The 13660-nt window shown below is 41.0% G+C and overlaps 1 protein-coding gene across 2 annotated transcripts in view; it reads left to right on the top strand.

Annotated features, from left to right (window-relative positions):
* LOC117358071 (serine/arginine-rich splicing factor 12-like) overlaps window positions 1–13660 on the top strand; it is a 131934-nt gene that overhangs the window by 71744 nt on the left and 46530 nt on the right. Inside the window, exon 1 of one of the 2 annotated variants that reach the window (XM_033939519.1) lies at window positions 8371–8619. The exons of the other annotated variant lie outside the window; for it this stretch is intronic. Coding sequence (XP_033795410.1) covers window positions 8493–8619 — 127 coding nt within the window. The 5' untranslated portion in view covers window positions 8371–8492. Of the gene's footprint in view, window positions 1–8370; window positions 8620–13660 lie in introns of those variants that run through there. 2 annotated transcript variants of the gene reach the window in all.

Here is a 13660-nt window from a genome sequence, read left to right as displayed (position 1 = left end):
TATCTGCCTTGCCTTAGATGAAGCCTTCTCCACTTGATTGGCAGTTTTCATGTCTGCACTGATGATTACTCCTAAATCTCGTTCTGCTGAAGTCCTAGTTAAAGTTTCTCCGTTCAAGAAGTACGTCCTGCATGGATTTCCGCTTCCAAGGTGCATGACCTTACATTTCTTAGCATTGAAGCCTAGCTGCCAGGTTGAGGACCAACTTTCCAATGTAAGCAGGTCCTGTGCCATATAATTCTGTAAACTGCATTCACTTACTATATTATATAGTTTGGCGTCATCGGCGAATTGTGTTATTTTACCTTGAAGCCCTTGAGTCAGATCCCCTATAAATATGTTGAAAAGGAGTAGATCCAGGACCGAGCCCTGCGGCACTCCACTGGTCACCTCCGATGTTTTAGAGAGGGTACCATTAACCACCACCCTCTGAAGTCTGCCACTCAGCCAATCATTGACCCATGCAGTTAGTGTCTCTCCTAACCCCATCGATTCCATCTTGCTTAGCAGCCTGCGGTGTGGGACACTGTCAAATGCTTTACTGAAGTCCAGGTACACGACGTCCAAAGACTCTCCCAAGTCCAACTTTCTTGTTACCCAGTCAAAGAAGCTGATGAGATTGGATTGGCAGGACCTACCCTTGGTGAATCCATGCTGACTGGGATCCCGAAGATTCCCTTCATTCAAGATTGTGTCCAATTTGCTTTTAATTAGTGTTTCCATGAGTTTGCACACTATTGATGTGAGACTCACCGGTCTATAATTCGCAGCCTCTGCCCTGCAACCCTTTTTATGCAGAGGAACGACATTAGCTAATTTCCAGTCCAGGGGAACTTTCCCCTTACTTAGGGAGAGATTGAATAGCTCAGCCAACGGTTTCGCCAGGACATTGCTCAATTCTCTGAGCACTCTTGGGTGCAAATTGTCTGGTCCCATGGCTTTGTTCACCTTGAGTCTTGCCAGTTCACTGTAAACTTCACCTGGTGTGAACTCAAAATTCTGAAACGGGTCTTCTGTGCTTTGTGTTGCCTTCAACTGCGGACCGTGTCCTGGTGCCTCACAGGTGAAGACTGAGCAGAAGTATTAATTCAGTAGTTCGGCTTTATCAGAATCTGCTTCCACGTAACTTCCATCCGGTCTTCTAAGGCATACTATCCCACCTGTGTTCCTTTTTCTGTCACTAATATACCTGAAGAAGGATTTGTCCCCCTTTTTAATGTTTTTTGCCAGAATTTCTTCCACTCGAAGTTTTGCCTCCCTAACTGCCATTTTGACCGCTGTAGACCTGGTCCTATATTCTACCTTTGCCTCTCTTTTCTCCGTGCGCTTGTAGGAGAGAAACGCTTTTTTCTTCTCCTTAATGAGGTGCAAGATCTCCGCGGTGAACCATTGGGGTTTATTGTTTCTTTGTCGTTTATTTACTGTTTTATGAAGCGGCTAGTTGCTTCATGTATGGTTGATTTCAGTGTTAACCACTTAGCTTCTACATCATCGGTCTCCGCTTGGTCCTGCAGCGTCCGATGGACGAAATCTCCCATGCGTGCGAAGTCTGTGCCCCGGAAATTGAGTACCTTTGTTTTCGTGTTTGATCTAGGGAAGCCTTTCCTAAGGTTGAACCATACTATGTTGTGGTCGCTGGAGGCTAGCGTATCTCCTATTGAGACCTCTGAGACGCTTTCCCCGTTGGTGAGTACCAGGTCGAGGATCGCCTGTGCCCTAGTGGGCTCCGTTACCATTTGTTTGAGATGTGCTCCCTTTATGGAGGTTAAGAGCCTCCTGCTACCGCTGGTTGTCGCTGAAAATGAATTCCAGTCTGCATCAGGCATATTGGAGTCCCCTAGCAGTACAGCTTCTCCTCGTAGAGTGATATTCTCTATGTCTTCAATTAATTCTGCGTCCATGTCTTCCAGTTGTCTTGGGGGTCTGTATACCACACCTAGATACAGGCATTTTTCTCTGCCTCTTGCCAGGTTTACCCAGAGGGACTCCCCGGTGTACTTGACATCTGTGATCCTGGTGGTTTTGATGTCCTCTTTAATGTATAGAGCTACCCCCCCCTCCTAACCTGCCCTCTCTGTCCTGACGAAGTAGATTGTAGCCCGGTATAGCCATATCCCACCCATGTGAGTCCGTGAACCAAGTTTCAGATATTGCCACCACATCTAGGTCGGCATTCCTTATTTCAGCCTCCAATTCTAGAATTTTGTTACCTAAACTGTGTGCATTGACATACATGGCCCTCCATATCTTGTGTTTGCTAAGTCCCTGTGAGGCGTATCCTACCCGAGTCGGTGTGACTCCTAAAGAACTGTTTGCAATGTGGGTACTTACCTTGGACATGGAAGCGGAGTTTCGACTCATCTCATCAGGATAATTCCTTTCTGCACTAATATGTGAATGGGTACCCTCCCCGACTTACCTAGTTTAAAGCCCTGTGAAGCAGGCGGGCTAGTCGGTGTCTGAAGATGTTCTTACCCCTACTGGTCAGATGGAGTCCGTCTGGTCCCTGAAGTCCTTGTAGCGCTTCCCCATGGTTTAGGAATCCGAAGTTCATATCCCGGCACCATCCCTGTAGCCACTCGTTCGTCCTCAGGATACGTTCATCTCTGGCTCTTCCCTTGCCTCTAACTGGGAGGATCGATGAGAAAACCACCTGCGCTCCTGTCCGCTTCAGCCTCTCACCCAGTGCTCCAAAGTCTCTGGTGATGGTCTCCGGTGTGTTCCTGGCAGTGTCGTTGGTTCCTATGTCTTGTCCCGGAATAAAGTGGGATTGTAGAAAAACTAAAGTTTAGTTTCTTACCTTTGCTAATCTTCTTTCGTGTAGATCCAATCTTTATTCTGGGAACCCGCCCTATGTTCTGCTGATTTATCGATTGCCTTTTCAAGTACTGGTAAGAGTTGTTTCTGTTTTCTGACCAGCCTTTATAAGAGTGCCATCGGAATGGGTTTCATATGCATTTTTTTTGGAGGGGGGGGTCTATTTAGGGCGTGTCCTTCTGACAGTTCAGGCTGTCTCTCCTTATAGCACTGTTTTTTGCCATTCCACTTTATAATGTTTACTGGTCTGGTTCAGTTATGTTTAATTGGTGCTGTTATGCATTTCTTCACATGAGCAGATTAGACTTATTTGTCGGGGAGTGTCCCCGTACCTCTCTCTCTCTCGACAGGTGTTCCTGGCTGCTTGAGGGCTGGAGCTTAAGTCTCTGGAATATGTGGATTTACAAGAAAGAAGATTAGCAAAGGTAAGAAGCTAATCTTTTGACACACAGCACACTCTTGTGCTTTTAACCTAGCAGTGGATGCACAAGCTCTGGGATCAGAGAAGGTCATTCTGTGCACACACAAGTGTCCCAGATTTACGATGGTCGGGCTCCTGACAGCAACTCTTGAAGTGGTTTCCAGGGTGAGAACTCGCATAAGGCCTCTTCAGTTGGTGCTCTTGTTCTATATCAGTCTTCCAAGTCCCAGGAAATTTGGTATCTTGCTCCTGCTTAGGAAGAGTTTTTGAAGATTCACCTGGTGTGGTGTGACTCCTCAGCCCAACTTCTCAAGAGGGGACCTCTAACTTCTGGATTGGGTGGTGTCAAATGATCACCTGTAATCTGTAACCTCCTCAGGTTGCTTATCTGGAGACCAGATAATATTCATTTGGTGCACTGGCATTTTCAGCCAAGTATATAAAGGAAGGCAGTCAATGTGATGATAACAATATGACAGTAATAGCTTGCCTCAACAAGCAAGTTGGGACCATGAGTGGAGCAGTGGCATGCAGGTGGTGGACTGCATCAGCTACTGGGCAGAATGCTATCTGGTAAGTGATTTTGGCAGCCCATATAGTGGGATTAAACAATGTTCAAGTGGACTTTCTCAGCACTCAGGGCCTTGGATCTGGAGGAGTTGAGTCCCTTAGCCTTTCAGATGATAGTTGGGAACTTTCCTCATATTGACTTCTTGATATTCAGTCAGAACACAAAATGCTCACACTTTTTCAGCTACAGGAAGGAATGAAAGTTTGGTGGGATTGTTGCCTTTCTCCATCCCTGGTTGATGGTGGAACAGCTGTGTTCCCTTCGTGGTCCTTGATAGTTAGATCCTTTTGGAATATTTTTTTTAATCCTGGTAGCATTAGATTAGTGCTGCTTTTTAGTACTTTTTAAGTATTCTCCTTGCAGACTGGTGCTCAAAATAAGGGCACAGACTTGGCACCACTCTGGACAAGATCATCCAGTGTGTCTACGAAAGCTACCCTGGACGCAGTATTGCTGTCTCTAGAGATTCTGGAAGATGTTGGGTCCACTGAAGTGAAATAGTTGATCAAATCATCTTGTGGCAACAAGTAAGAATATAAGAATAGCCTTACTGGATCAGACCAATAGTCCATCAAGCTCAGTATCCCATCTTCAGGGATGCCAATCCATTACATTATATTACGGACTTCTATTCCGCCTATACCTTGCAGTTCAAGGCGGATTACAAAAGAGCTAACTGGACATTTCCAGTGAAGTTACAACAGTTTTGGTTTGTGTTTTTTTTTTGTTTTTTTGTTACAAGGGAGGAGAGGTAGCTGGATTAATTCCGGAAGAACTTGCAAATTGGATATTAAATTGACTGTATGTTACTGTGTGATATAACAAATAGATTACAGTTAGAGTACAAATAAGATTACGTTACATTTCAGGGATCTGAATACTTGGTTGGTGTTTTGGGGAGGAAGAGATTATTTAAGTCACAAGTACCTGACAAAACCGCAAATAGTAGCAGCATTCCATGCGACCGATCCAAGGCAAGCAGTGACTTCTCACATGTCTGTCTCAATAATAATAATAATTTTATTTTTGTATACCGCCATACCCAGGGAGTTCTAGGCGGTTCACAACAAATAGAAGAGTTACAAACAGTGCAGTTGAAAAAAAGAAGAACATAACAAGTCAATCAAAGAGTCAAAAACTAGTTTACATTGACAATTTAAGTGAAGGAGGGGCTAATACAGAGCACATACGGTATGTACTGTAAGAGAGTACAATTGAATCTATGAGAGGGGGAACAAAGCATATTGTATGAGAGGGAGGGGGCAGGGATCTTGGGGGGGGAGGAGGGGGAAAAAGTAAAGAAAGGAGGGCCGTGTTGAGGGGGGGAGGGGAGAGTTAAGGATTTGGTCTGATGCAAAGAAGAGTGTTCGATCTGTTTTTTAATGTGGAGAGGGGGAGCGTTAAGGCGGAAGAGGGGAGCATTAAGGATTTGGTCCATTGAAAAGTAAAGTTTTGAGCTTTTTTCTAAAGTGGAGGTATGAAGAGGCGTCAAGTGTAATTTGGGCGAGCCATGAGTTTAGTTTGGCCGCTTGAAAAGAGAAGGTTCGTTCAAGGAATCTTTTAAGATGACATGCTTTCAGTGAGGGGAAAGCGAACATAGTTATTCTGCGGGAGCTCTTATTATTATAGTTCAGGTTGAAGTGGGGGTAAAGATAGTCAGGTGACATACCCGATACGGTTTTGTAGCAGATGCAAGATAACTTAAATAGGACCCTGGATTTGAATGTCAGCCAGTGCAACTTGTGGTAGAAGGGGGATATGTGTTCCCATTTCTTCAGGCCGAAGATAAGACGGATGGCAGACTATTGACTTTTCCTCCAGTAACTTGTCCAAACCTTCTTTTTTAAAAAACCAGCTACATTAACCACTCTTACCACATCCTGTGGCAGCTTCCCCATCAACTTGGCACCTTTCTACACCATCTCTGTTGCCTCATGTGTAAACAATATTGCTGGAGGGCTGTTTGATAAGATTTGCCTCTTTGCAGATACCAAAATCTACAGTAGAGTAGGCACTCTTGATGGTGTGAATAACACGAGGAAGGACCTAGCGAAGCTTAAGGAATGGTCCCAAATTTGGCAGCTAAGATTTAATGCTAAAAAATGTAAGGTCATGCATATGGGCTGCAAAAACCTGAGGGAACGATACAGTTTAGGGGTTGAAGAAATGTGCATGAAAGAGGAGCGGGACTTGGATGTGATAGTATGTGATAATTTTAAGGTGGCCAAACAGGTTGAAAAGACGATGGTAAAAGCTAGAAGGATGATTGGGTGCATAGGGGGAGGAATGGCCAGTAGGTAAAAGGAGGTATTGATGCTCTTGTATAAGACTGGTGCAACCTCATTTAGAATATTGTCTTCAATTCTGGAAACTGCACCTTCAAAAAGATATAAACAGGATGGAGTCGGTCCAGAGGAAGGCTATTAAAATGGTCGGTGGTGTTCGTCACAAAGCGTATGGGGATAGACTTAAAGATCTCAATATGTATACTTTGGAGGAAAAGCGGGAGGGGGGAGATATCCCTCCCGTCCCGGCCGATTCTAACAGCTAGGGGCACACAGGAGGAGCAAGCTTCCACCTGGCCCTGCACCGCTCCCTGAATGGCTGCCGCCAGTTCTTGTGGGACTTATATTCTTATGGCAGAAACCCAAACATTCAGTGCTACTGATCCCAAGGCAAGCTGTGGCTTCCCCCATGTCTGTCTCACTAGCAGATCATGGACTTTTCCTCCATTAAGTTGTCCAAACCTTTTTTAAACCCAGCTACACATCCTCTGGCAACGAATTCCAGAGCTTAACTATTTGTTGAGTTAAAACAAATAGGAGGAAATATTTTTCAAAGTATTTGCATGTAATATCATTGAGTGTTCCCTAGTACTTCTTGAAAGAGTGATAAATCAATTCACTTTTATGCATTTTACACCACTCAGGATTTTGTAAACATGCCAACAATTTTTTTTCACAGTGCTGAGTTTATAGTTCTTGAGATAAGCAGCCATATTGCCTTTTCTCTGACACCTTGTTCATGCAGTGCCTGGGTTCTCATTTTGTACATTTATCAGCATCTTGCCCATGATTGCCATTCCAATCAGAAATGCCTTTAAAGAAATTATCTTATCAAATACAAATTATTCAGTTTGTTTACAAATGTTTGTCATTGTGATATCATTAACAGTAAGCTGGTACCCCTTTTTTTTTTTCTTTTTCAAAATGATAGGTTTATTGTGCAAGCAACATAGAGTAAACCAAATGAGAAGCATCAAGAACTTCAACAAACGTCAGACTTGTACTTACAAACTGGGTCCTGCGTCTCCCTTCATGTGTCAACGTGACCATCATCCTCCTTTTCTATCCCAATGCGCCCTTGTTCCTTCCTTCTGTGTCCCAACGTGCCCCTCGTTGTCCTTCTCACTTGCATCCCTCCCGCGAGTGTTTCCTCCTGTGGCCAGCTCCCTCCTCCTCACCATACTTTTTAAAGTCACAGCTGCGGTTCCTGCATGCAGCTGACTCTGAAGCCTTCCCTTCCTGTCCCAATGTGCCCCTTGTCCTCCTCACTTGCCTCCCTCCCGTGGCTGGCTCCCTGCTGTACTTCTCTTCTCAAAGCTGTGGCCATGGGTCCTGCTTGCAGCTGACCCGGAAGCCTTCCCAGAGAGGTCAGATGTAGGAGGGAGGGGAACATGAACTTGGGACATAAGATGAAAGAATGGAGGTAAAGAGATGCTGAGGTGGGAGAGGGAATAGAAAAGAATTGTTGGGCATGGGAGTCTGAGTGAGAGGGAAAGAGATGATGGTGCACATGGGGAAAAGAAGAAAGAGGAGAATTGTTGGGCATAGGGAGGGAGAGAGAAATATTGGACATGGTGGTGGGAAAGGCATGAGATACAGATGCAGGGGGAAGAAAGAGATGAGAGGGAGAAATGTTGGATGTGGTGGAGTGGGACAGATGAACGAAAGTAAGTGTAAATCTATCTTTCTATTTAAATTACAGTATTGTATTTTGAGGACTGTTTCTTTAATGTTTAATGTTTTTATAGACTATGTACTGTACAGGATCTGAATTACATACAACTTTAACTTAAGAATGGTTTAAAAAACGGAACCTGTTCTTAACCCAGGGACTGCCTGTACTGTTTAAGACGGGTTATTTTACCATAAGTTGTGCTATTTTAGCACAAGCTCTCATTAGATAAAATGGGACCTTGTGCTAAAATAGCACGACTTGTAAAATAACCCATCTTAACTTAGCACACATTGATGAATTCCCCCCTTAGTCTTTATTGACCAGACACAGTCTGTTTCGACACTTGCTACCTGCATCAAGGGTCTATATAAAAAAAAAGTAAAAGAAATGTGTCTGAACAAGTTCTTTAATTATACAGTCTAATCTATCTCATCATTGAGTTTAATTTAGTTGCCGCAATTTTTCTGTCCATGTTGAAACCGTTGACCAGCTTTAAAAAGTGCTGTCTGTGCCAGAAGCCTATTTCAATCACTGACCTGCATAGTTGATGTTTGCAGTGTTTGGGCCCTGAGCATCGTGTTGACACCTGTATGCGCTGTTCCACCGTACAAAAGCGCTCATTAAAAGCTCATTGCATTCAGCAAGAGAAGCTCTTTGGTTTGGCCATGGACACCGGAAAACACTCTGAGCATGCGGTACTGGCAGCTCCAACATCGGCATTGAATGAGATTCCAGCATTGGAGAAGCCAGCTAAGAAATCATTATCTTCCCAGCAAGCGATGCAGGCCAAATGATGATGCTTCAGCATTTGAATCAATTCCAACTCACTTTACATGGGATAGATCACAAGGTTTGAAAAATCTTTTTGCCCCGCTCGCTACCTTTATGATTGAATGGAAACAGGTCCTTTCCCAATCCCTTTGGATAACTCCTCCCACCATCCCTTAAGACCAACGCACAAAAGACAACGATTCCTAAAAAACTTACGACATTCAGAGCCTTTGGCTCCTTTAGAACATTATAGTCTATCTGGAGCATATCTAAACATTTGTTCAGTCAGGAGTAAAGCACAATTGGTCAAAAACTGGCTGGAAGAAACCCACCTGGATATATTACTTCTAACTGAAACATGACTAATTTCTGATTAGGATATTATCATAGGTGACATACTACCACTACCTTCAGACTACAAAATTATCCCTTTATCAAGAAACTCAAAAAGAGGAGATGGTTTAGCAATAATTCTTTGAGATCATTTTGAGTTTCAAGTGCTAGATTTTAAACTAACCAATGACCTGGAAATTCTCACTTGTAAAATATCTAAAGAGGATTGCAAAGACAACTTGATTGTAACAATATTTTATATTCCCCCTAACAAATGGCATCTAACAAAAGAGGAATTCTATGAATTCCTCCTTGCAAACTCGGTAGCTGGCGCCTACATCTTTTTAGATGGTGATGTTAATTTACACCTCAAACATTAGCCGCAGTGGGCTTCTCTGAACAAATCCTCGAATAGTTCAATTCATTCTTCTCTTACCGTACCTCTACTGTCTCATTCAATAATACCTCATCTTCACCATTCAAAAAACAACTTTGGGATTCCTCAGGGATCTATACTGTCACCCATTCTCTTTAACATTTATCTGGCCCCTTTACTAACACTATGTCAATCCATTGGTCTCGCTGCTTATGCTGACGACATTCAGCTCATTTACCCCATTGGTGCATCAGACCCCACAAACATCAATCTTCTGTTATTAAGAATATTAAGAGAATGAGGGTCCAGAATTTTAGCTAACGATCTAATCATCCTAAGTTTAAAGGAGCAATTTTTTACTAATGCACTAATTTGGGACCTGTAAGAAAGTTTACTGTCGATTATTATTCCTAAGATTTTGATTGAATCGACAGAGAAAACAGGGATGCCATTAATGGAGACAGGGGCTACAAGTTGAATATTGTTTTTCCCAAGGAAAGAGAAGACAGTGAGTTTTGGAGATGCTGAGCGAGACCATATTTTCACATAACACAAAATTAGATAAGATTAACGATTGAATATGTAAAAATATGGTCTCGCTCAGCATCTCCAAAACTCACTGTCTTCTCTTTCCTTGGGAAAACAATATTCAACTTGTAGCCCCTGTCTCCATTAATGGCATCCCTGTTTTCTCTGTCAATTCAGTCAAAATCTTAGGAATAATAATCGACAGTAAACTTTCTTACAGGTCCCAAATTAGTGCAGTAGTAAAAAATTGCTTCTTTAAACTTAGAATGATTAGATCGTTAGCTAAAATTCAACTTGTAGCCCCTGTCTCCATTAATGGCATCTCTATTTTCTCTGTCGATTCAGTCAAAATCTTAGGAATAATAATTGACAGTAAACTTTTTTACAAGTCTCAAATTAGTGAAGTAGTAAAAAAATTGCTTCTTTAAACTTAGAATGATTAGATCGTTAGCTAAAATTCTGGACCCTCTCTCTTAATATTCTGATTCATTCCCTTATCATATCTAAGCTCGACTACTGCAACTCATTATATAAAGGCATATGCCAAAAACACATCCGCCATCTCCAACTTATTCAAAACACCGCTATTAAAATGATCACAAATATGAAGAAATTTGATCATGTAACTCCCCTGCTTAAGAACGCTCATTGGTTACCTATTCCGCATAGAATCACTTATGAAATTGCCATTTTCGCTTTCAAAACTCAAAATACCAAAGACCCGCTTTCATCCACAAGCATCTAATCCCACATGATCTCCCTAGAACACTTAAGATCCACTACCCAATATTTGATTCACGTTCCTTCTTTAAAGATTATCAGTACACGCTGGGACACCTCGTTCACCGTTACTGCACCCACAATCTGGAACTCTTTACCTACCCATTTAAGGTCTGAAAGTAGTCTAGACAAATTCAAAGGAAGCCTAAAGTGCTTCCCTTTCAAAGACGCCTATGAAAGCTGAGCCAGCCCTCTGATCTTGTAAGTTTGTACAGCCCCTCTGATCAATCTTTTTTTTTTTCTTCTCTATTCAGAACATAGTCCTTCCCTCCCCCGTTTGTTTGTTTTTCCCTTATTTGTTCTCCTTTACTTTAAATATTGTAGTTCTGCCTACTTTCTTTTTGTTTTATTGTATGTTATGTCTGTAGGTATTATGTTTCTGTACGTAATGCAATTGTTATTTTAATCTGTCTTTAATTGTTTCCCCTTTTTTAATGTACAACGCTTAGAATTCATGATTGGTTTTTATCAAAATTTTAATAAACATAAAACTTGAACAGGTAGATAATTCCAACGTAACTGATCTACTTACCTTCCTTACATCATTAGGTTTTTCCAAACCATCTCTGACCAAAACCCATCAGAAAGGTCACCACTTAGATCTGATTATATTTCTTTCTAATGGCTCAGTGACTCCCAGTGTAAGTTTCAAAGGTGAAACCTGGATGGCCATATTTTATGTAATTTTGAATTATGCAGGATTAAAAGACAGCTTAAAATGAAACCAAGGAACAATTTTAAAGAGCAAACTATTTGCACAAAAGGACAACTGAACCCAGTAGAATTTTGGATGCATTACAGCTTAATATCCAACTCAGCTTTTGATCCAAACTTCATTTTAGGATGGAAAAACTATAGCGATCAGGTCTTAAATGATATTGCACCTAGGAAAAGACAACGTTTATCAGACAGCTGGTATGATACTGACTTAATGATTTTAAAGCGAGAATTACAAAAATTGGAAAGAATATGGTGCAAATCGGGGGAAAATGTGATAGACTTGGTAGAAAATGAGATAGACTAGGTTAAAGAATATAAAAGAATGATAAAAAAAAAGCATTGCAAACATTCTCAAAAAATTAATACTCCTACTTTAAGTAGTAAAGAACTTTTCAGAATAGTCAATTCTTTAATATTTACATAAACGTTCTAATAGAGACTTCCCACCCCCTGCTGTGAATTTAGCTGACTTTTTTGCTACAAAAATTCACAAATTAAGATTGTCTCTTTAGGTTCAAGCATAGATTTACCAATCACTCTGCCTTAGATAAATAAGGTTCAGCTGTTGACATGATCTGGAATCATTTTGAAAATCCATATTGGAACCACTTCTTCAAGCTTTACTCAAAATATGTAAAATCCAATTGCCTATTGGACAATTGCCCACTGACTATTATGAAAACAGCTCCTATCTCCTTCAAGGTTGAACTTTTTAATTGGGTTTCTTCATGTATATGTACTGGCAAATTCCTGGTGGAACTTGGTCATATCCTTTCCTATTATTAAAAACTCTAAGGAGTCTGTTTCCTTGACAGCCAACTACAGACCTATTGCCAACATACCATTCTTTCTTAAACTAATGGAAGGACTGGTTAACATCGATCTCACAAAATATTTAGAGAAATTCAGCATTCTACATGATTATCAGTCTGGCTTTCGTACAAATTACAGTACCGAAACAGTTTCAGTCTCTATGACTGATCATCTTTTCCATTTGTTTTCCTGGGGAAAAAGTGCATTGGTACTGCATTTCGACTTGAGCAGTGCTTTTGACCTTGTTGATCATGACATCTTGCTTAGATGACTTGATTCCATTGGCATTTCTGGACAGGTACTAAATTGGTTTTCGGGCTTCAAGTTTATTCAGAAATTTTATAAACCACCCAATCAACCTTCTAGGCGGAGAACATTATGTTAAAAACATATATGGGGTGACTATACATCCTTTAGAAACAACAGTCATAATTAAAAACATAAAAAACAATTCAAAAGACAAACAGAAACAAGAGGGAGGAAGGACAGAACTACAATTTATCAAGTAAGAAAGAGAACATATAGGGAAAGAACAAAAGGGAGGGTGTAAAAAAACAAACAAACAAAAAATACTAAATTAAAAAAATGTATTTGCCAGGTCTACAGTGAAGGAACTTTTAATCAATATTGGTCTAATCCCTGCGAAGTGCCACAAGGCTCCCCACTCTCATCTTCGCTTTTCAATATCTACATGGCATCACTGGGAAATATGTTATCCGATTTAAAACTGAAATCATATATATATGCGGATGACATTACAATTATTATTCCCATAACCTCACTAACCAAAGAGACAGAACAATTCATCTCATCTGTCCTTACCAAGGTAGAACAATGGACTATGCAATGTAAATTAAAACTGAATTCTGAAAAAACTAAGATTTTCTTGGTAAGTTCTAATAACAAGATCATGAATACCTCCTTGAGATTAAATGGGTTAGATTATCCAATTAATTCTACAATCAAAATCCTTGGTGTCACCTTGGACCGAAGCCTGACTTTTAAAGATCACACTCGGGTCCAAAAATGTTTTCTCACTTTATGGAAACTTCGTACAGTATAATCTAATTATAACAGACTTCAAGGGACCTGGAAAAACGGTCCGTTATATCCAGAGTCTTATATCCAGAGTTGCATTTTTTTTAAAAACTTTATTTAGGGCAACTTGAAACAACGTAAATTGATGAACAGTCACTGTACAAGCATATCAGCAACATCAATAACAAAACTCAGCAAAACATTGGTATGGTACGAAATGATTGCAAATCAGAACATTGTACTGGAAAGAAATACTCTGTCATTTGTTTTTCTGGGCCGCATTTTGATACTATATCAATGGCATGTCACGTGCCTTGTAGGCGGAGCCTGCATGTCCGTTATAGCCAAATAAAACTACAGCTAGAAGTGGCTCTAGGGACCAAATTAGTTGTCCGTTATATCCGAAAGTCCGTTATATTCAATGATTTTCTGTATGTTTATAATGGCGCTCGGCCAGGACTAGTGTACCTCGTCCGCTATATGCGAGGTTCTGTTTTAAGCGAGTCCATTATAACGAGATTATACTGTACCA

The sequence above is a fragment of the Geotrypetes seraphini genome, chromosome 3 (genome assembly GCF_902459505.1).
Source record: "Geotrypetes seraphini chromosome 3, aGeoSer1.1, whole genome shotgun sequence".
Taxonomy (NCBI): domain Eukaryota; kingdom Metazoa; phylum Chordata; class Amphibia; order Gymnophiona; family Dermophiidae; genus Geotrypetes; species Geotrypetes seraphini.
This window is presented reverse-complemented; position numbering and strand designations above follow the sequence as displayed.